The sequence below is a fragment of the Coregonus lavaretus genome (assembly GCF_964263955.1).
Source record: "Coregonus lavaretus genome assembly, chromosome: 34".
Taxonomy (NCBI): Eukaryota; Metazoa; Chordata; class Actinopteri; order Salmoniformes; family Salmonidae; genus Coregonus; species Coregonus lavaretus.
The window spans coordinates 13,276,138-13,300,583 of NC_140021.1; the positions used below are offsets into that span (position 1 = coordinate 13,276,138).

Sequence of the window (24,446 nt, forward strand, 5' to 3'; positions counted from 1 at the left end):
TCTTTAACTGTTTTAAAGTCACCATTGGCATCATGGTGAAATCCCTGAGTGGTTTCCTTCCTCTCCGGCAATTGAGTTAGGAAGGACGCCTGTATCTTTGTAGTGACTGGGTGTATTGATACACCATCCAAAGTGTAATTTCACCATGCTCAAAGGGATATTCAATGCCTGATTTTATTTTCTCTCAAAACTACCAATAGGTGCCCTTCTTTGCGAGGCATTGGAAAACGTCCCTGGTCTTTGTGGTTGAATCTGTGTTTGAAATACAATGCTCGACTGAGGAACCTTAAAGATAATTGTATGTGTGGGGTACAGAGATGAGGCAGTCATTCAAAAATCATGTTAAAACTATTATTGCACATAGACTGAGTCCATGCAATTTATTATGTGACTTGTTAAGCACATTTTTAATCCTAAACTTATTGAGGCTTTCCATAACAAAAGGCAATACTTATTGACTCAAGATATTTCAGCTTTTTATTTGTAATTAATTTGTAAAAATTTTAAAAAACATAATTTCACTTTGACATTATGGGGTAATGTGTGTAGGCCAGTGAAACACAATCTCAATTTAATCAATTTTAAATTCAGGCTGTAAGACAACAAAGTGTGGAAAAAATCAAGGGGTGTGAATACTCTCTGAAGGTACTGTATTCTTATAATATATGAGAAGCTGTGGTGCCATGGTTTATCTGATATATGGTCAAGGCTAGTGTGTGTGTGTTTACGTGTGTGTATGTGTTTGTGTGTTTGTGTGTGTTTGGTGGTCACAGATAAATGTCAAAACCTGTAGCCGCAGAACCAAGTTGCCTTGGCAACTAACAGGTTAAGATGTGCTAGGCCTTAAATAAAAAGAGGAGAGAAGAAGAGAGGGCATCTTGTCATCTCAGGTCCTTGGGGTCAGACCTGGACTGGAATAGAAAACTCAGTGCTCTCTGTCTGCCTGGCCTCTGTTCCTTCATGGTTTATTGAAGGAGTTAGAGGACTACATTTTTACGATGTACAGAACTTTATTTTTGTAATCCTTTGGTCTCTTTACCTTTCATGTTGCAAGGCATGGAAAGACTTCTAATAATAAAGTCGAAAAATGTGGGAGTGTTCTCAAATGACTGGTGTTCTCTGTAACGCAATGGACTTAAAGCCCTTATTGTCATCAGTTCTGAACTGGGTCTGTTCACACAAACACACCTGTCATGTTGCAGTTGACTTTGAAAGGTCCGAGTGGTCCACTCCCATCCGGATCTATCCAGTATGTGTCTGAAGATCTGCCCAGGTGTTTATACGCCTCACAACTCTGTTCAAACACCGCTAGACAGACAAAGAGAGCGAAAGAGAGGGAGAGTGAGTGTGTGTGTGTGTGTGAGTGAATGTGTGAGTGTGTGAGTGAGTGAGTGTGTGAGTGAGTGTATAAGTGTGTGTGAGTGTGTGTGTGCGAGTGAGTGAGTGTGTGAGTGAGTGAGTGAGTGAGTGAGTGAGTGAGTGTGTGAGTGTGTGAGTGAGTGTGTGTGTGTATGTGTGTGAGAGTGTGTGAGTGAGTGTGTGAGTGTGTGAGTGAGTGAATGAGCGTGTGTGTATGTGTTTGTGTGTGTGTGTGTGTGTGTGTGAGTGTGTGAGTGAGTGTGAGTGTGTAAGTTAGTGTGTGAGTGAGAGAGTGAGAGTATGAGTGTGTGAGTATGTGAGTGTGTGAGTGAGTGAATGAGTGTGTGAGTGTGTGAGTGTGTGTGTGAGTGTGTGTGTGAGTGTGTGTGAGTGAATGTGTGAGTGTGTGAGTGATGGGTGTGAATGTGTGAGTGAGTGTGTGAGTGTGTGAGTGTGTAAGTGAGTGAGTGAGTGAGTGAGTGTGTGATTGTGTGAGTGAGTGTGTTAGTGTGTGAGTGTGTGAGTGTGTGAGTGTGTGTGTGATTGAGAGTGTGAGTGAGTGAGTGTGAGAGTGAGTGTTTAAGTGTGTGTGTGAGTGTGTGAGTCTGTGTGTGTGTATGAGTGAGTGAGTGAGGGAGTGTGTGAGTCAGCAGGTGAGTGTGTGAGTGAGTGTGTGTGTGTGTGTGTGTGTGTGTGTGAGTGAGTGAGTGTGTGTGTGAGTGAGTGATGGTGTGTGTGTGTGAGTGTGTGAGTGTGTGTGTGTGTGAGTGAGTGTGTGAGTGTGTTTGAGCTGTAATTTGTGTGCTGTCTCATATCTTCTGTCTCATATTCATTAAACTAAAGAGACTTAGCTGCAGGCTCACTCTCTTTTGTGTGTGTGTGTGTGTGTGTGTGTGTGTGTGTGTGTGTGTGTGTGTGTGTTTTCTGACTTCTGAAGGACAGATGATTAATTACATTTCTGGAAGTGTGAATAAAAGGGAACTACAGTAATGTGATGTGCTTATAACTTTACTAGCAGGCAATTTCACAGTGGCTGTCACTCTGCTTCCACATACCGACAGAAAAACAGAAACTTTTGGTTGTGTCACATACTGTCTGCCAAACACATACTTTCGTACTTTCAAATGCACACGCAAGCACACACACATGCACACACACACACACACACATAACATAACGGCGCCGGAGGAGATAGCTGCCGTTTTACGGGCTCCTAACCAATTGTGCTATTGTGTGTGTTTTTTTGCGTTATTTGTAACTTCTTTTGTACATAATGTTTCTGCCACCGTCTCTTATGACCGAAAATAGCTTCTGGATATCAGGACAGCGATTATTCACCTCATACTGGACGAAGATGTTTTATTTAATGAGTCGGACGCGAATTATTTACTTCAGACACCCGACAAGGCCCAAATCCCCGTCATTCGCAGGAGAAAGAGACGGAGATATCGGGGACGTAGGCCGGGGTGTCTTGTAAGGATCCGACGGCGAGTAGGTAATCTGCCTCTACCATCAGTCCTATTAGCCAACGTACAATCATTGGATAACAAAATAGACAAGCTACGATCACGAATATCCTACCAAAGGGATATTAAAAACTGTAATATCTTATGTTTCACCGAGTCGTGGCTGAACGACGACATAGATAACATACAGCTGGCGGGATATACGCTGCATCGGCAAGATAGAACAGCTGCCTCCGGTAAGACAAGGGGTGGCGGTCTGTGTATATTTGTAAACAACAGCTGGTGTACGAAATCTAATATTAAGGAAGTCTGTTGTCTATTTACCACCACAAACCGATGCAGGCACTAAGATTGCACTTATGACCTGTATAAGGCCATAAGCAAACAGGAAAATGCTCATCCGGAAGCGGCGCTCCTTGTGGCCGGGGACTTTAATGCAGGGAAACTTAAATCCGTTTTACCTAATTTCTACCAGCATGTTAGATGTGCAACCAGAGGAAAAAAAAACTCTAGACCACCTTTACTCCACACACAGAGACGCATATAAAGCTCTCCCTCGCCCTCCATTTGGAAAATCTGACCATAATTCTATCCTCCTAATTCCTGCTTACAAGCAAAACCTAAAGTAGGAAGCACCAGTGACTCTGTCAATAAAGAAGTGGTCAGATGACGCAGATGCTAAGCTACAGGACTGTTTTGCTAGCACAGACTGGAATATGTTCGGGGATTCTTCTGATGGCATTGAGGAGTACACCACATCAGTCACTGGCTTCATCAATAAGTGCATCAATTATGTCGTCCCCACAGTGACAGTACGTACATACCCCAACCAGAAGCCATGGATTACAGGCAACATCCGCACTGAGCTAAAGGGTAGAGCTGCCGCTTTCAAGGAGCGGGACTCTAACACGGACGCTTATAAGAAATCCCGCTATGCCCTCCGGAGAACCATCAAACAGGCAAAGCATCAATACAGGACTAAGATTGAATCGTACTACACCGGCTCCGACGCTCGTCGGATGCGGCAGGGCTTGCAAACTATTACAGACTACAAAGGGAAGCACAGCCGCGAGCTTCCCAGTGACACGAGCCTACCAGACAAGCTAAATTACTTCTATGCTCGCTTCGAGGCGAGCAACACTGAAGTATGCATGAGAGCATCAGCTTTTCCGGACGACTGTGTGATCACGGTCTCCGTAGCCGATGTGAGTAAGACCTTTAAACAGGTCAACATTCACAAGGCCGCAGGGCCAGACGAATTACCAGGACGTGTACTCCGAGCATGCGCTGACCAACTTGCAAGTGTCTTCACCGACATTTTCAACCTGTCCCTGACTGAGTCTGTAATACCTACATGTTTCAAGCAGACCACCATAGTCCCTGTGCCCAAGAACACTAAGGTAACCTACCTAAATGACTACGGACCCGTAGCACTCACGTCTGTAGTCATGAAGTGCTATGAAAGGCTGGTCATTGCTTACATCAACACCATCATCCCAGAAACCCTAAACCTACTCCAATTTGCATACCGCCCCAACAGATCCACAGATGATGCAATCTCTATTGCACTCCACACTGCCCTTTCCCACCTGGACAAGAGGAAGACCTACGTGAGAATGCTATTCATTGACTACAGCTCAGTGTTCAACACCATAGTGCCCTCAAAGCTCATCACTAAGCTAAGGATCCTGGGACTAAACACCTCCCTCTGCAACTGGATCCTGGACTTCCTGACGGGCCGCCCCAGGTGGTAAGGGTAGGTAACAACACATCTGCCACGCTGATCCTCAACATGGGGGCCCCTCAGGGGTGCGTGCTCAGTCCCCTCCTGTACTCCCTGTTCACCCATGACTGCATGGCCAGGCACGACTCCAACACCATCATTAAGTTTGCCGACGACACAACAGTGGTAGGCCTGATCACCAACAACGATGACACAGCCTATAGGGAGGAGGTCAGAGACCTGGCCGTGTGGTGCCAGGATAACAACCTCTCCCTCAATGTGATCAAGACAAAGGAGATGATTGTGGACTACAGGAAGAGGAGGACCGAGCACGCCCCCATTGTCATCAACAGGGCTATAGTGGAGCAGGTTGAGAGCTTCAAGTTCCTTGGTGTCCACATCACCAACAAACTATCATAGTCCAAACACACCAAGACAGTCGTGAAGAGGGCACGAGAAAGTCTATTCTCCATCAGGAGACAGAAAAGAATTGGCATGGGTCCTCAGATCCTCAAAATGTTTCAAAGCATCCTGACTGGTTGCATCACTGCCTGGTATGGCAACTGCTCGGCCTCCAACCGCAAGGCACTACAGAGGGTAGTGCGTAAGGTCCAGTACATCACTGGGGCCAAGCTTGCTGCCATCCAGGACCTCTATACCAGGGGGTGTCAGAGGAAGGCCCTAAAAATTGTCAAAGACTCCATCCACCCTTGTCATAGACTGTTCTCTCTGCTACCGCACGGCAAGCGGTACCGGAGTGCCAATTCTAGGTCCAAAAGGCTTCTTAACAGCTTCTACCCCCAAGCCATAAGACTCCCGAACAGCTAATGATATGGCTACCCGGACTATTTGCATTTGATACACATGCACACACCCACCCACACACAATTTGAGTGATAGCCTGGTGATGGCGTTTGTGTTTATCCAGAGATGAGAATAGGATTTATGTTTCAGTAGAGAGAGGGAGTTTCAGTTAGATTCTGATTGATACTTTTTTGATTAAGATCTGACCTTCTCTGCCTATGCTTTCTTACATCACTTTCTCACTATTTTCTTTGTACAAGAGGTTTCTATTATATTAATCCCGTGAATTTGAAAATAAAATAAAGTAATTTCTATAGCTGACACACACACACAAGGACGTGTACAATCACGCACACACACACACACACACACTCACAGGTGTGACAGGTGGCTCCAGTGTATCCGGTTCCGTCGCAGGTGCAGCTAAAACTGTCCCACGTCTGTTTACACCTGCCTCCATGCTCACAATGGTTAGGCATACACCTAGAGAGAAAGGTGGAAAGTGGGGAGGGAGGATGGGCGAGAGAGAGATGGAGAGAGGTTAGACAAATAAATATTAACTCGGCTTCTCAAGGCATTTTTTCATTTTTTGGTATCCACCATAGATTAGTTCCTTAGCCATTATATGTTTCCAACAGAAACACGTTTTGATGTGTGAGCTGAATTAAATGTCCCCAGGCTTCAGTCAAAAGTGTTACCGCCCCAGGGTTAGCTTTCACAAACATCCTCCAGACATAGACTGGCCTACTGTATCAGAATGTAAATTCCTGCTTTTAAATCCAGAGAGGACAAAACTGAAGCTTGCCACTTGAAAAGAAAGCAAAGTGATCAAACCCCCTCCAACGTTGTTCACTCAGATGAAAAAAGGCTTTATAACACTTAGAGGAAGTCGGGTAGAAAAGACAGTGAAGTATTGCAGCTATTGGAGCCTCAGACACATTCTCCATACCTTGGGGAATCCAAGCGGAAAAATAGCATTCCCGCTATGGATAGAGACAAGACTATCAGTGCTCTCAACTCACAATCGCATTATGAAACTGGTGTTAAATCAAGGCTGGATAATTCCCTATTCAGAGCATGTGTGTGTGTTTGTGTATGTGTGAGAGAGAGAGAGAGGAATGTGTGGGTGACAGGGAAAGAGGAAGAGATTGAAGGAGAGTGAGAGAGAACAGAAGGGGTGGCAGACAGACAGAGTCAGAGACAGAGAGAGAGAAAGCTTAGCCTTGGAATCTGTTCTAAAGCAGACAAATACTGCAGCTGTAAGAATGGAGTGCTTTTACCTGAAAGCAAGAATGAAACATCTAAATAAAGACAATCCCTGTTCTGATTCGTCCCAAAGCCGAGCTCTTCTTTGTACAGCCAGGAAAGCATCGGTTTGTGTCCGTACAATGAACAACACTGATCTCTGTGTGTACTGTATGTTGTGCTGAACATGTTTAGGTAAACAATGAGAAATAAAGGATGATTTTCCACATCTTTTTGTGTCTCAGTGCAATTACGACAATGATGCTTGTGTAACCAGTGATCTCCACAATCCAACGTATCGTAAATGTTAACAGTTAAAAAATTTGAAGGAATGAAACCAACCTCTCCAAAGTCGTATATTATAGATACTATTGATGTGTTCATTCTATCAATTCAATCAATTTATGCAATTAACAAAAACTCAAAGTCAAAGTTTAATGTAACACCGTTTCAGCATCACAGAGATGCATTGATTCGAGAGAGATTTAATATTTATATGACTGAGAAAATGTGGACCAACTGCAATCAGAAATACAGTTACAGTACCAGTCAAAAGTGTAGACACACCTACTCATTCAATGGTTTTTCTTTATGTTTACTATTTTCTACATTGTAGAATAATAGTGAAGACATCAAAACTATGAAATAACACGTATGGAATCATGTAGTATCCAAAGAAGTGTTAAACAAATCAAAATATATTTTAGGTTTTAGATTCTTCAAAGTAGCCACCTGTCACGACTTCCTCCGTAGCTGCCTCCTCTCCTTGTTCGGGCAGGCTTCGGCGTTCGTCGTCACCGGCCTTCTAGCCACTGTCTATCTTGTCTATTACACACACCTGGTTCATATCCCCTAATTAGTCCGTGTATAAGTGTTCCCTCTGCCCCCTTGTCCTTGTGGGTGATTGTTTAATGTGAGGAGAGAGTAGCTCGGTTGAGCTCCGTGTATTTTGTATTGCCGGGGCGCACTGGACTGTTTGACGCTATCCTGCGTAACTCTGTATTCCGGAATGAACTCTGTATTCTGTGATTTACCCTCCTGCGCCTGACTCCTTCAAATCACCCATCACACCACCCTTTGCCTTGATGACAGCTTTGCACACTCTTGGCATTCTCTCAACCTGCTTCTTGACGTAGTCACTTGGAATGCATTTCAATTAACAGGTGTGCCTTGTTAAAAGTTAATTTGTGGAATTTATTTCCTTCTTAATGCATTTGAGCCAATAAGTTGTGTTGTGACAAGGTAGGGGTGGTATACAGAAGATAGCCTTATTTGGTAAAACACCAAGTCCTTATTATGCCAAGACCAGCTCAAATAAGCAAAGAGAAATGACAGTCTATCATTACTTTAAGACATGAAGGTCAGTAAACCCAGAAAATGTCAAGAACTTTGAAAGTTTCTTCAAGTGCAGTCGCAAAAACCATCAAGCGCTATGATGAAACTGGCTCTCATGAGGACTGCCACAGGAAAGGAACACCCAGAGTTACCTCTGCTGCAGAGGATAAGTTCATTAGAGTTAACTGCACCTCAGAAATTGCAGCCAAAATAAATGCTTCAGAGAGTTCAGGTAACAGACACATCTCAACATCAACTGTTCAGAGGAGACTACATGAATCAGGCCTTCATGGTCAAATTGCTGCAAAGAAACCACTACTAAAGGACACCAATAAGAACAAGAGACTTGCTTGGGCCAAGAAACACGATCAATGGACATTAGACCGATGGAAATCTGTACTTTGGTCTGATGAGTCCAAATTGGAGATTTTTGGTTCCAACCGCTGTGTCTTTGTGAGATGCAGAGTAGCGGAACGGATGATCTCTACATGTGTGGTTCCCATAGTGAAGCATGGAGGAGGAGGAGGTGTGATGGTGCGGGGGTGCTTTGCTGGTGACACTATCAGTGATTTATTTAGAATTCAAGGCACACTTAACCAGCATGGCTACCACAGCATTCTGCAGCAATACGCCATCCCATCTGGTTTGGGCTTAGTGGGACTATCATTTGTTTTTCAACAGGACAATGACCCAAAACACACCTCCAGGCTGTGTAAGGGCTATTTGACCAAGGAGAGTGATGGAGTGCTGCATCAGATCACCTGGCCTCCACAATCACCCAACCTCAACCCAATTGAGATGGTTTGGGATGAGTCGGACGGCAGAGTGAAGGAAAAGCAGCCAACAAGTGCTCAGTATATGTGGGAACTCCTTCAAGACTGTTCGAGAAGCATTCCAGGTGAAGCTGGTTGAAAGAATGCCAATAGTGTGCAAAGCTGTCATCAAGGCAAAGGGTGTGTAATAGACAAGACAAAACAATTGGAATGACGAGATGTGATGCGACAGTGGCTAGAAGGCCGGTGACGAGAAAAGCCGAAGCCTGCCCGAACAAGGAGAGGAGGCAGCTTTGGAGGAAGTCGTGACAGGTGGCTACTTCGAAGAATCTAAAATCTAAAATATATATTGATTTGTTTAACACTTTTTTGGTTACTGCATGATTCCATACGTGTTATTTCATAGTTTTGATGTCTTCACTATTATTCTACAATGTAGAAAATAGTAAAAATAAAGAAAAACCATTGAATGAGTAGGTGTGTCCTAACTTTTGACTGGTACTGTATATCGTCAATGTATTCATCTGGAGAAATACTAATATATATATCTCTCTAGTGACCATCAGATCTCTGACCTCATCACCAATCAAACATCAAACGTTTGAAAAGTAAACGTACACACACACTAAAGATAGCATCTTATGTGTGTGTAGGTATCTTACCTGTCTATAATGGCACACATGTCTAAGCTGACGTTCTCAAATGCTCCCACAATGCCTTTCTCCACGGCATGCATATCCGCCGGCTGATCGTCCAATAGAATTGCCTGCATGCAGCCCTGGAACGACTTCTGGGTGGGAGGGGCTAAGGTAGGCAGGAAGTACCCTGAGAGAGAGAGAGAGAGAGAGAGAGAGAGAGAGAGAGAGAGAGAGAGAGAGAGAGAGAGAGAGAGAGAGAGAGAGAGAGAGAGAGAGAGAGAGAGAGAGAGAGAGAGAGAGAGAGAAGAGAGGTGGGGGGAGAAAGAGAAAGAAAGGGGGATAGAGAGGGTGAGGGAGAAAGGGAGAGCTATAAAACACAGAGGCACAATGACATCTCCATCATTAAAGTGTAACAGTCTGTCAGACATGGCAGGATGTCAATCAACCTCAAGGCCATCGCACTACAGACTTATTATTGAGGCCAACCTGTCTAGGAGTGTGTGTGTGTGTGTGTGTGTGTGTGTGTGTGTGTGTGTGTTTGTGTTTGTGTGAGAGAGAGAGTGTGTGTGAGAGTGTGTGTGTGTGAGAGTGTGTGTGTGTGTGAGTGTGTGTGAGTGTGAGTGTGAGTGTGCTTGTGTGTTTTCAGCACACATTTTGTGTTTGGGATTTCTTCCAAAAGTTTCTCAAGTCACCACCACCATCTGTCTCAACTGTCTGCACACCTGCCTACTGCCTACCAGAGAGAGAGAGAGAGAGAGAGAGAGAGAGAGAGAGAGAGAGAGAGAGAGAGAGAGAGAGAGAGAGAGAGAGAGAGAGAGAGAGAGAGAGAGACACAGACAGACAGACAGACAGACAGACAGACAGACAGACAGACAGACAGACAGACAGACAGACAGACAGACAGACAGACAGACAGAGAAAGAGTGACAAAGAGAGAGGAGTGACAGAGAAAAAGAAAGAGAGAAAGAGAGAGAGAGAATACATAAAGAGAAAGCTAGAAAGGAAGATAGAGAGAGAGTGGCAGTCTCACTGGTACTGGTACGGATACTGGTTCTAGTTCTATGTTCCCAGTGGTCTCCATCAGCCTGCTATCAGAATCCTCGATTACCTGCAGCAGTATCAGAGCAGACATCCACCCTCCAGGACTAGAGCAGAGTCCCACCCTAACATCCACCCCCCAGGACTAGAGCAGAGTCCCATCCTAACATCCACCTGCCAGGACTAGAGCAGAGTCCCATCATATCATCCACCCCCCAGGACCAGAGCAGAGTCCCATCCTAACATCCACCCCCCAGGACTAGAGCAGAGTCCCATCCTAACATCCACCCCCCAGGACTAGAGCAGAGTCCCATCCTATCATCCACCCCCCAGGACTAGAGCAGAGTCCCATCCTAACATCCACCCCCCAGGACCAGAGCAGAGTCCCATCCTAACATCCACCCCCCAGGACTAGAGCAGAGTCCCATCCTAACATCCACCCCCCAGGACTAGAGCAGAGTCCCATCCTAACATCCACCCCCCAGGACTAGAGCAGAGTCCCATCCTAACATCTACCCCCCAGGACTAGAGCAGAGTCCTGCAGAAACTTATTTTCCTCCAATAATCCCAGCAGATGTCCTGAACTTTTCTGCCTGAGTTCAATATGTCATGTATAGCATCATAGACATCTCACGGTCTGGTTCAAGCACATGATGACGTGTTGGTTCAATTATTTTCTAAGGACAGTAAAAGAATGCAGAACATGTCCTCTGATGGAGTGTTCTTCCATACTTGCACACACATCCCCTCCCTCACCTCCCAGATGATATGTTCCTCCGGTCCTGATGGTGATAGGTGTGGTGGTTCGGACCGCTGACGCCTCGTCACCATCGATCGTCAACATGACCGAGTTCTCCTTAGCAACCAGACGTACCGCATGCCACTGGCCGTCGTTAAGGACTGAACCTGAGGGCGAGAGGAGAGGATGACACACACACAAACATCTCTGGTCAGAGTGGTTAATTAGTAGAGGTCCCATGTTAAGTCTCAGAACCCCAGTGCATGCTGGGGTCCCGTCAACTATGTGAAAGGGCTTTCAGCTCCAACAGAGCTCAAAGAGGCTGCTGCTAGACACACACACACACACACAGAGGAGGGCAGGAAAGAAAGGGGGGTGATGAGGGACAGAGAGGGGTGATGGAGGAAGAGATAGGAGGAGACACAAAGGAACCAACGCTGCAGTTCCCCATCTATCCATCTATAGTATTCAATAGTATTCACTTCAGGCTCACAGCTCCATATAGAATACTGAAGATGAGGCCTTGAATTGAATGGAAAAAAGATTGGAGTGTGTGTGTGTGTGTGTGTGTGTGTGTGTGTGTGTGTGTGTGTGTGTGTGTGTGTGTGTGTGTGTGTATGCAAGGGAGAGAGAAGGAGAAGGGAGATATATAAGACATATCAAATTGGGCTGTTGGGAGTTGGCAGTTTTTATGCCTGTTCTCCCTTTTGACTCTGAAGCTGCTCCTGAGCAATATGCAGACACAGACACACACACACACACACACACACACACACACACACACACACAGTGCAATATGTTGCATCCCCAAACCAATCTACAGTAATGTGCCATAAAACAGATCCTAGGAGAATAAGCTAAGATAAGAGAGAAACGTTTTAGAAGAGATTTCACTGACTCACATACACACATACACACACACACACACACACACATGCAGGATCAATGTGTAATGGAACACTCAGAGAGAGAGAGTGAGAGAGAGATAGAGAGAAACATTGAGAAATACAGTATATCTAATAAAAAACACAGAGATCCAGACAACAAAAATGTATGCCTTCATTATGAGGAAACACTGAAGCAATACAAGAACAAAAAAGGAACAATCAGCTGGATGTAATTAAGGAATCCATAGAATTAAACCACTTCTGGGAGAATTGGAACAGTTTTAAGCAAACCACATCATGACGAATTGGCTATCCAAAATGGTGGAGAAATCACTTTGCAAACCTCTATTTACAGCGATATTACAAAGAGCCCAGAACAAAAAGATATACAAGACAAATTACAAATCCTTGCATCAGCAGTCAAAGACTACCAGAACCCTATGGATACCCCAATTACAGAACAATCATTATTGGAAAAACGATGCACTCTACAACCCAAAAAGGCCTGTGGTGCTGATGGTATTTTAAATGAAATGATCAACTACACAGATCACAAATTCAAACAGGCTATACTCAAGTCCTTCAACATTATCCTTACTGCAGGTATTACCCCAGATATTTGGAACCAAGTATTGATCATACCAATCTATAAGAATGGAGACAAATTTTAGCCAAATAATTACAGAGGAATTTGCGTTAACAGCAACTTGGGGAAAATGCTGTGCAGTATCATAAATAGCAGACTACTTCATGTCCTTGATGAACATAACATACTGAGGAGAAGCCAGATTGGATTTTTACCAAATGACCACATTTATACCCTCCACACTCTAACTGACAAACAATATATATATATATATATATATATATATATATATATATTAGGGCTGTCAAATGATTAAAATTTTTAATCAAATTAATCAGAATTTTCAGTGGATTAATCATGATTAATCACTATTTGCAATTACACCTGAATCCTAACCATTTTTTTTCTGAAATGCATACCAAAAGATAAATAACAGGACACAGATACATAATTTTCATATTATGTCTGTTTATTAACACAGCCAAATAATGGTGTTTTAAATCAAGCTGAAACATACTACACACCATAATATTTGTCTTTGTAATGTTCCATCACTTCCTCTTTGGCATTCCTCTTAACCAGGATGTACAATTTACAGTATTCAATTGAACAGAAAGCAATAAATGTAGTCAAATCATAACAGTGACCTACCACATTTTTGCACAATTTGAGTCATCTGTGGAAAAAAACATTTTCAATAAAACTTTTAAATCAAACCAAAGAACAATCTTTTACCTTTTCCTCCATTCTTTAATCCAGTTGCTCAAAAATCCAGTTGCTAACTACTATAACAAGTTGCACTGAAACTGGTCTTTTTGTTTGAACATCACCTTTCAAATCTACTGAGCTTCATCATCTTTCAGCCAGTTGCTGAGGCAAACTAACTTGTTCACATTTTCTGAAAGTAAAGCTGACCTTTTCTTGTTCACAATGTGACCTGCAACTGAGAAAAGTCGTTCACAGGGAACAGTGGTTGCAGGAGTGGCTAGATATTTGTGAGCTAGTGAGGCCAGCTTCTCATGGGCTCCTGAATGAGATGCCCACCACCTCAAGGGGCAGTCCTCCAATTTAATGGTGGGCTCTGCTCTGTACCTCTGTATGGCAGGTTGGACCTCTTCATCTTCTGATTCTGAATCTGAGCCCATTTGCAGAAGGCTGATTTTCTTCCTGGGTGGCCCATCATCATGTGTCTGAAGACCTTCTGGGTGATTCTTGTTGCAGCATCCCTTCAAGTGTGGTCCACACCTCTTCCCTGTCTGTCTTGGGCAGGCATTTCAAGTCTTTGAAACGAGGATCCAAAACTGTAGCAATCTGGAGCCATGCATTGTTGAGCTGTTCTTGACGGGATGCTAGGTCCTCCTTGAACTTGGTCTTGAATCTCACCACATATGCAGGGTCCTCATCACAGGCTTCCATCTTGAGACGCAAGTGGCAGAGAGAAGGTAGTACCACAGAACAGGAGACATAGGCCTCTCCACCCAGGAGCTCAGTTACATACCTACTCACACAAACACACACATGCACACAGAGACAGTGTATTATTAGAACAGTGGTTATCAACATATTATTATTATTATTATTATTATTATTATTATTATTATCATCATCATCATTATTTTTTACATAGATACATGTTATTGATATTTGACTTGGTTTAATTCATTCCAGAAAATAATCAAAGCGATGTTATTTGATAAGTTACAGACTGATTTACCTGCATGGCTCTAGAAGTGTCTCCAGCCTCTGCAGTTTATCCCACTCTGCTGCGGTCGGCAAAACGAGTTTGTGCTCCTGATTGTCCAGGGCTGCGATGACAGCCTCTTTATTTCTGCTCACGCGCTTGACCATTTCCAGCGTCGAATTCCAACGTGTTGGAACATCCTGGATCAATGGCTCTTGCTTCTTTCCCAGGCTGACTTGTTGTGCTTGAAGCTCCGCAGCATTTGCTGGGCTGTGCTTAAAATGACCGACAACTTTGCGAGCCTTGGCCAAAGCATTTACAAAGCCGCTGTCAGCAAGACTCACTGTGACACTTCTCTGCACCATGTGAGCGACACAGTTCATGTGTTCATAGCGTGTAAGTCGAATTGCGGCAACCATGTTGCGTGCACTGTCAGTCCCAATGGTTGTAGTCTTGCCCTCGATGTCCCACTCACGTGCAACAGACAGGAACTGTTCTTTACAAGCCTCCGCAAAATGACGCTCCTCAGTTTTTAATATAGTCAGCGCAAAAGACTTCAGTTCCCACGTGTCACTGATTAAATGTGCAGTTACTCCGAGGTAATTGTTGTTACTCACTGATGTCCAATGGTCTCCTGTCAGGGCGATATGATTTACTTGAGCCAAGACCTCTTTCCTTTTTTCTTTTTCATAGAGCTCGTGGATTTTCTTCATAACTGTGGCTCTTGACGGTGGCTTATAGAATGAGTCTTGAGACGCCACTTGCAAAACATCAAGGAAACCTGAGTCTTCTACAATGCTAATGGGTCTACAATCCTTTGCAATCCATTTTGCTATTGTGTTGGTCAAATTATCTGAGGTTGATTTTGTTAATTGCCTGCAAACATTCAGCGTGGTCTGGCGCAAACCACTTGCTGAATCTGACGGCCCAGCAAACGCATGTTTGGCGTTGACATGGTACTTCAAGCTTGAACAGCTCCGGTGAAATTGAAACTCCTTCTTACAAATCTTGCAAATAACCTTGTACTTGTTAACTGTACCATCATCATTCTTTTTATATTTGAATCCGTCAATAGGCCCACTTTGCTCACCTTGCTCCATCTCGCCTCTAGCTCCCAACCACTTTCCTGACCTGAATAATTTGTCACACTGCGCATGCGTGAAATGCGTTAAAAAAATTGACGTAATTAACAGCAAACAACTAATTAACGTCGTTAACGCGCTATTTTTGACAGCCCTAATATATATATATATATATACATTTTAGTCATTTAGCAGACGCTCTTATCCAGAGCAACTTACAGTTAGTGAGTGCATACATTTTCCATACTGGCCCCCCTTTGGAATCGAACCCACAACCCTGGTGTTTCAAGCGCCATGCTCTACCAACTGAGCTACAGGAGGCTATATATATATATAGCCTCCTGTAGCTCAGTGGGTATATATAGGCCTAAAGGCAGAGACAATAAGAAGACAGTGGCTTAATACAATTCAACTACACCTTTGTTTCATCTCAAAACTAGAGTGCAACCTCTGTCCAGTGAAGTCCACAAAGCATACTGCATGTAACAAACAGTTACATGACCTACAGCAGGGTCAAGCAAGTTAATGTTTCTGACATTCTCGGACCACTAAACAAATATTGATTTAGTACCACGGAGAGTTACACTAAGTCGCAAAGAAAACAGGAGCTGCCTCCACTATTCCAGCACCATTTCAACTTCAACATTGCAACATCATCAAATCACCTATGCTTAGTCTAATACAGTGACAACTAAAAGATACCAAAAACAATTTAGTCCAATCAACGTCAGCTAAATATTATGTGGCTGTCCATGGTTCTGATTTCTGTATGTGTGTGCGCATGCGTGCACGTTCGTGCAAGTAGAAAAAACATGTTGACTCACCCTACTTGTAGAGAAACGCCAATGCCATCCTCCTCTCTTTCATGTTGACGAAACGGTCTATCACTCTGTCATACAGTACACGCTTTTATTTTTTGTTGTCCTAGGCTACCAGGCTCGCTAGCCTAACTTCCTTTCATGGGCAACGTTATTTAGTTAACATTAGCCTTCAACATCTAGCTACATATTGAACTTCCATCCGCTCAGGCTAGGGGCACAATGTATGAATTAATGGTTGGATCAGAATAGCCGTTATAATCATTGGCCAGTACGGAGAATTAAGTAAAACCCCAAGTCCAAATCCCCATCTCCATCCATGGGCCAATTTTTGCTAGCTAGCTCGTCATGACTTGCCCTCATGGGTTGAGGATCACAGATGCAGGCTAGGCAAAGGTTTGAACTCCCCCTCTCCTGGGGGCCAGTTTTATGACCGGTCGTAAATTCCTTGCAGGACCTTTCTTTTCCGTGCCATGCAGTATTGGGAGAGGGAATGTCGCTGTGGAACAAAGGAAGTCTTCCCGCCAAGACTCCAACATCCAAAAGTGGATAATGAAACAATATTCCTACTTCAAAGAATGTGGGAAATGGTCGGTGGGGACTTAAAGAACAATCATGTCAAATTTGTTTTTATGTTGTGATGTCATTAAAGACGGCGGAACAACATAACTATATCTCTGGGGGTGTACACGTCCCAGTTATGAGGTTTGCGTCTAATTGTTGTATAAAACGAATGATTAAGTATAATAATACTTTTGTGAGGATAACAATGTGATTTTAACATTCTAGATGAGATGATTGTTTTCCATATTGATTTGTTCTCAGTCAGTGGCCACGCCCAGATCAGCACAAACATGATGGAATGCCCCTTTTACCCCGAGGGCATAAAAGCCTTGAAAAACAAATTAACAACAGACCAAGCAGATTACGGTATAAGCCGGATGTTGCAAATGGTTGAATTTCTACCAGACCAGGAAGTGTGAAGCTGAAGCTACACGGCTTAAAATGGTTAGACCAAGAAGACCAGGAAGCCCCACGGCTTAAAATGGTTGACACTCTACAGACCAGCAGACGTGAAGCGTGAGCTAAACGTTACAAAATGGTAAAACTATACAGACCAGCCGACATGCAGCGCGAGCTGAATATGGCAAAATTGTGAAACTCTGAAACTCTCATCCTCTACACGAGGTGAAGAAGAAGACAACGCACTAGACCTTAGCATTACCAGTCTGCAGCTGGCATGTATAGTCGTCTAGAGAACTTTCACTAAAGACACGAGTTGGGAAGGACAATCCCTCTCAGACAACTGTTGGTACATCTGAAGTATCTATTCTAACAGATCAACTCTACGAACTACAGGGTACGCTGAAATATCCATTCTAACCACAACTACAACCAGAAACTCTACCAAGGACATTGGGATCTCTGGTGGGCAAACCAGAGTCCTACATCATCAGTTCAACTATCAAGGACAGCTACACGTAAATACATGTTGCATTTCTAATCCGAATGAGCGAGTGCTAAACATTTGTATTTCCGTGAGCGTAGTTTCCAAAGTGTCAACGATAGTTTGAATCTCTGTCTCTCCCTTCCAAGCATTCATGCTATTGTTAGTCCAGTCCACTAGGGACCTGTTTTCATTGTATTACATTAGTAATCGATAACCTATGTGTGTGTGTGTTTGGATTGTGTTATTATTTAGTTAGTTAGTAAATAAATAATTAAGCCAATTTGTGTATTGCTGATTCATCAATAAGGTTAGGGTTCTTGCAGGTTCAAGGATTATGCGACGTTCATAATGAGACTCATAAGAGGTAATTATTTAATAAGTGACTGTTATCGATATATAACATAAATATATCTAAGAGTTTAATTCGGGAGATGGTAACTCGTTAAACAACTTCTTCGGTGGTGCCAAATTCCTAATGAGTTAATTGTTACATGATTAATTTCATTGAGTGACAATTAAACATAGTTGATTTGATAAATAACCGTCATGCATTAAAGTAAGTCACGTCACGACATATTGGCGCCCCCGTGCGAGGAATCTAAGACAGAATAAGGCCTTACTGTTGAATTCAGTCTATATGAATTGTGCAGCACATTACATTATACACCCAGGTTACGTTATACACCAGTAGAGTCGTAGGCAGGATTTGTTGTTGAGGTGTGTGTGTTTCCATTTGAACAAGATACTAGAGGTTGCCTCCGGTGTTATTTCTCTGGTGACGTCAGTGTGTAGGGTGAGTTATTACATTTCTAGGGCTAGGATACCATCCAGCCGATTATAGAAATTTCAGATATAGTCCCGTTGGGCCAAACTAGTACTATTTCTGCCTCTCACGTCTCAGGAGCGAGTTGACTCAGTCAGTATTCATTTCTAGAGTGAGGACATAGGGCCAGCAATGATAGAAATTTGGATAGATATATTTGTTGACCGGGCCGGAGTTATTACAGTGAGGGAAAAAAGTTTTTGATCCTCTGCTGATTTTGTACGTTTGCCCACTGACAAAAACATGATCAGTCTATAATTTCAATGGTAGGTTTAGTTGAACAGTGAGAGACAGAATAACAACAAAAAAATCCAGAAAAATTTATGTCAAAAATGTTATAAATTGATTTGCATTTTAATGAGGGAAATAAGTATTTGACCCCTCTGCAAAACATGACTTAGTACTTGGTGGCAAAACCCTTGTTGGCAATCACAGAGGTCAGACGTTTCTTGTAGTTGGCCAACAGGTTTGCACACATCTCAGGAGGGATTTTGTTCCATTCCTCTTTGCAGATCTTCTGCAAGTCATTAAGGTTTCGAGGCTGACGTTTGGCAACTCCAACCTTCAGCTCCCTCCACAGATTTTCTATGGGATTAAGGTCTGGAGACTGGCTAGGCCACTCCAGGACCTAAAGGTGCTTCGTCTTGAGCCACTCCTTTGTTGCCTTGGCCGTTTGTTTTGGGTCATTGTCATGCTGGAATACCCATCCACGACCCATTTTCAATGCCCTAGCTGAGGGAAGGAGGTTCTCACCCAAGATTTGACGGTACATGGCCCGTCCATCGTTCCTTTGATGTGGTGAAGTTGTCCTGTCCCCTTAGCAGAAAAACACCCCCAAAGCATAATGTTTCCACCTCCATGTTTGACGGTGGGGATGGTGTTCTTGGGGTCATAGGCAGCATTCCTCCTCCTCCAAACACGGCGAGTTGAGTTGATGCCAAAGAGCTCGATTTTGGTCTCATCTGACCACAACACTTTCACCCAGTTCTCCTCTGAATCATTCAGATGTTCATTGGCAAACTTCAGACGGGCCTGTATATGTGCTTTCTTGAGCAGGGGGACCTTGCGGGCGCTGCAGGATTTTAGTCCTTCACGGCATAGTGTGTTACCAATTGTTTTCTTGGTGACTATGGTCCCAGCTGCCTTGAGATCATTGACAAGATCCTCCCATGTAGTTCTGGGCTGATTCCTCACCGTTCTCATGATCATTGCAACTCCACGAGGTGAGATCTTGCATGGAGCCCCAGGCCGAGGGAGATTGACAGTTATTTTGTGTTTCTTCCATTTGCAAATAATCGCACCAACTGTTGTCACCTTCTCACCAAGCTGCTTGGCGATGGTCTTGTAGCCCATTCCAGCCTTGTGTAGGTCTACAATCCTGTCCCTGACATCCTTGGAGAGCTCTTTGGTCTTGGCCATGGTGGAGAGTTTGGAATCTGATTGATTGATTGCTTCTGTGGACAGGTGTCTTTTATACAGGTAACAAGCTGAGATTAGGAGCACTCCCTTTAAGAGTGTGCTCCTAATCTCAGCTCGTTACCTGTATAAAAGACACCTGGGAGCCAGAAATCTTTCTGGATTTTGTTGTTGTTATTCTGTCTCTCACTGTTAAAATAAACCAACCATTAAAATTATAGACTGATCATTTCGTTGTCAGTGGGCAAACGTACAAAATCAGCAGGGGATCAAATACTTTTTTCCCTCACTGTATCTATCTGCCTATCACGCTTCGGTAGCGTGGTAGGCCACAGGCGTATTTCTTTTTATGTTACCGCGCGTTCCGGTAATATAGTGCTAGCAAAGAGAATGCCGAATGGGTTTGAATGTGAGACGTCACTAGTAAACTCCTTCCAGTAGTGTAAATGTTGTGTGCTTAAAACAAGTATAAGAAAGGTTAGCTGTGCACTAGATGCTAAGCTAACGAATAGAGAGAGCAGCCATTTTGTTTTTCCTGTGTCACATTGAAATCCCCGTCTTGGGCGACGGAAGTCCCGCCCCTCTGTACTCCCGTTCGAGTTCAGCTTTCTGCGATCAGTGACCCCTAGTTGTAAAGAATCGCAAGTCATCTTTTTTTGGGGGGAAAAATACATATTCTATGTGAGGGCAAAACATGTTCTTATAGTGTGTAACTACTGGTTACACATGATAATCCAGCCAATCTCAACTGATTGGATATCATTGTCTCATTCAATTTAATAAGTTAAATTGCCGAACATACCTTTTCAGGTTGATCATTTGGATAAGATCCAAACTGATTTGTTCATAAATAGATTAAATTGTTTTTGAAGCTTCCAACGACTCAAAACCCAAACTTGCAATGTGCAAGCTATCAGAGGGGGTGGTCCCCGCTCCACCGCTATTTAGTGAACCCTCACCCATAAAAGGATTGATCGCTGACCTCAGCAGCGATACCAACCCTAACTATGCCATTAGGGGAAAAACAGCAGAAATGGCAACAAACGCTCTCCAAAATCAACCATCGGGTGCAGGCCTTGTAAAGGTTCTCTCCAGTTTAGCCCTGATGTCTTGCCATCCGAGATTGGCATCGGTCCAATACAGCAGTGCACAGCTGAAGCACGAGCAAGAAACGGTAGACATGAAGGGACAGGTGGAGAGAACTGGGAAATTAATGACAAAAGCAGAAAAGGGAAAAATACTGCTAGCTGTGGAACTGCGTTTGAAAACTGAACAATGTATGATGACGAACGAGCACAAACTCTTCAACAAAATCGTCTTCTACAGGAACAAAATCGTCTTCTACAGGAACAACTCGATTTAGCTAAAACTAAATACTATGAAGTCCACGCCAAACTAGATAAATCTGGCGAGTTATCTACAAACAGGAGCAAACAATTTGATAACATACATGCAGTTTTGATTAACGTTACTCAAAGCAATAATGTTCTAGTCCAAATGCTGCACACCAAAGACGATCAGTTAATGAACTAAGCGCCCAAGTGGACTCTGCTATGCAGCAGAATACCACCCTTAGGTGCCATCTGGAGGAATTCCATAACAGTCACGCGCTACAGCGTACCTACCCAGTCAAGCAACCAAGCTCGCAATCGGAGCTCGGTAAACAAAGGAGTGAAGACGACAGAAGGTTTCAGACTTTGCCACTCGCAGATGTCCCTCAGTCTTCCCCTCTTGGCCATTCGGCACAGGGTAATATGGTGCTTCCTCGCAAACAAAGCCAAAGCTTCGCTTCTCCTCTTGGCCTTTCGGCCCACAATTGCCCACAGGATGAAGTTAACCATCCCCGCGCACTTGGCACGGAACGCCTTGACAAACTCGTCAAAAACTTCTGCACCTTTGACCCCGTTCCAGGTAAGCCAAACGACACTGAGACGTTGCTAGCAGACATAGAGGACGCCTTGGATGGCTACCCAAATGCTACGGGTGCTGACAGGCTTTACTTGTTGAAGAGAACGTCGAATAGACACGTGACAAGGTTCATTCGTCTCCAACAGCAACACATGCAAAATGACTACGCTAATCTTGCCACAGCTTTGAAAATAGAATTCAGTGGTTCTGCGACTCACAAACACGACAGCTCGCTGGCTAACACTGTCAAACAAGCTCGGAATGAACACCCACAAGCTTACTATCATAGGATTCGTTCAGCTTACTTTGGCCTACTCACTGAAACCGGAGTGGAAGAGCTATTACCATTCAAAAAAAAAATGTATCCCACCTTCATTACCTACTTGGGTCCTACAGCCCACATTGGTTTGCCAATCTCAGAACTCAGAGAGCTTGCGAGCACAGCTTTTGAGGCATCAAAAGTGTGCAGCGCTAAGAGCCCTGACATCTCGATTTTGGAGTTTGAACAGGAGCACTCACTCCAGTTAGAGGGTGCATTATCAGGTATTGAAGCGTCAAGAGATGACGCAAAACAACGGTGTCTACCACGAAACCACGATACCAATACCCACCACGGTCGAAATAACTGTAAAGTACGTCGCCAGCAAAAGACTACCGATACAATCGACCGGATTGCTACATTCCTGCACCCAATCCACCCAAAGTGTCAGAGCACAAGGGTAACAAGAGTGAAAAAGGGTTCAATGACAACAGAAGCATACGCCAATACTCGCTAAAAGCTCTGCTAAAAGAATTTGATAAACATGAAAAAGACAAGTCATTATGACTAGACATGGAATTGCCGGACAACAGGTCCGCCAGCATTAACACCCTTAGCAAGGACGTCAACAATCAAATTACTCCCACTCTCACTTGAGACCCTATCCAGGGCTGCTCGATCAAGACACAAGCCCACAAGCTTTGTCTATTGTCGCTGATACAAATGTTGCGAAGAAAAAGGTCAAACACATCGCAAGAGCCAATATTCCCCAATCTGTTTTCATCGTGAACAGAAATGACACATGACGTCGTTGCGAACGACCACTCCACTTTGTGGGGAATATGACCACAAAAGGTGACTCAAACAGCCCATACCTGGAAACAGTCCTGGAGGACTGCTTAACCTGTCATGTACTAATTGATTCGGGCTCGTCAATATCGCTAATCTCTCAAACCTTGTTCAATGATCTCAAAAGGGCTTTGAAGCCAGCTAAACGTTTGTCACATTCTCGGACACCAACACCCACCGCTAGTGGGGGGGTCCCAAGACACAACGGGGGGAATACTAGCCCAGACCCATGATGAGCCTCGTTGAGGCCGGTGGGGGGGTCGAGACTATGTGCAACTTCCCCATGAGAACATTGAGGAACAGACAAGCCCCTCGATGGGGATAACCTTAGAACACATCTGAGATATCACTGAGGTGTACCACACTGGTCGTAAAAGAAGTCCAGTGGACTTTCCACCTCCAAAACAAATGGCAACGATAATAATTCCTTGCCATGTGTAGTTCAACTACAATGCAACTAGTAAAATGCTCTAATCAGGTATTACGGTAGGGTAATATTTCAGAATACATCTGTAAGATAGCTGGTCCCCTTGAGTAACAGTACCAATGCCAGCAACAGTCAGTCCAGCTACAATCAGTAAGAAGGTCAGAGACCTAACAAGTCAAATGGCCCTTGACAACAGCGACAGAGGAGTTAGTAGTCACTCAGATTGCAACACATAGAAGGGAATTTCCCAAAACACTCTTCTGATGGTTAACACACATGCCACTAATAAATAGACAACTCAATTCAGGAGGAAAGTTATTAGAAGTCATGAACCATGATCACACCGCGTACGACTGGTTCAGTGCTTATAGAGTACATCCGTTGTGAGGTTAGCTCCTCCGTGGATAATATAGCTATGAAATAGACTCCTTCATACCTATCGCCACTACAATGGTGTAAGACATCATGACCTGTCGTAAAACCACTACAGGTTCCCTCGACACTAATTCTTACTGACCTCCAGGCATTGACATGAAAATGATCTGATTACGTCACACTCATTCTGAACAGGTCGCAGCCTACCAGGATACCTGGTTTTCTTTCCCTTGGCATGCGTGCTTGTGTAAGCATAAATGCACATTCAATGAGGATTTATGCTTGGATCACTTAAGGGTCAGCCTTGGTAAGGTTGAACATTTACCCTGAGGCCTTTGATTCTACAGCTACCGTACTCACAAGTTTCTCCCCAGAAGTCCATAGGTCATCCCTGTAGACTGTCTGAAGCTAGTGCCTTACAGCTGTAGACTTATCATGTAGTTATCAACTTAGGATAGTGCCTAAGCAACACACCACTAAGTAGGAAAACTCTAGACATGACATTAGAGACAATGCCATGATAGTCATTTAGCCAAGACCATGGACGTATATAGAATACAGTCCAATTAGATGATTAAGGTGTGGTAACTATATTTTGTATCTCTTTTGTTTATGCTTTTATTCATTTTCTCTGACACTTAGTAAGTGATAGAGCCATAAACAAGTTCCCCATACAACCATCAGTTAGTTTCACAACGCCGCTCATTTGGGAAAGAAATGTAGTTATGTATTTTGTGAGTGTGTAAAAGTTGTTAACATCTGCCG

The 24,446-nt window shown here is 43.7% G+C and overlaps 2 protein-coding genes across 2 annotated transcripts in view; both read right to left on the reverse strand.

Annotated features, from left to right (window-relative positions):
* LOC311109291 (contactin-associated protein-like 2) overlaps positions 1-24,446 on the reverse strand; it is a gene marked incomplete at its 3' end in the record, with an annotated part of 194,200 nt that overhangs the window by 108,336 nt on the left and 61,418 nt on the right. Inside the window, exons 9-12 of the mRNA XM_084152121.1 lie at positions 11,138-11,287; positions 9,368-9,530; positions 5,729-5,835; positions 1,189-1,308 (exon numbers count right to left, since the gene is read on the reverse strand). Of these exons, the coding sequence (XP_084008247.1) occupies positions 1,189-1,308; positions 5,729-5,835; positions 9,368-9,530; positions 11,138-11,287 (540 nt within the window). The remainder of the gene's footprint in view (positions 1-1,188; positions 1,309-5,728; positions 5,836-9,367; positions 9,531-11,137; positions 11,288-24,446) is intronic.
* LOC311108866 (E3 SUMO-protein ligase ZBED1-like) lies at positions 13,506-14,872 on the reverse strand. Its single transcript, XM_084151643.1, has 2 exons — positions 14,308-14,872; positions 13,506-14,091 (listed from the first exon to the last, which is right to left on the reverse strand). Exons 1-2 carry the CDS (start codon positions 14,691-14,693, stop codon positions 13,776-13,778), a joined length of 702 nt encoding a protein of 233 aa, XP_084007769.1. The 5' UTR covers positions 14,694-14,872; the 3' UTR covers positions 13,506-13,775.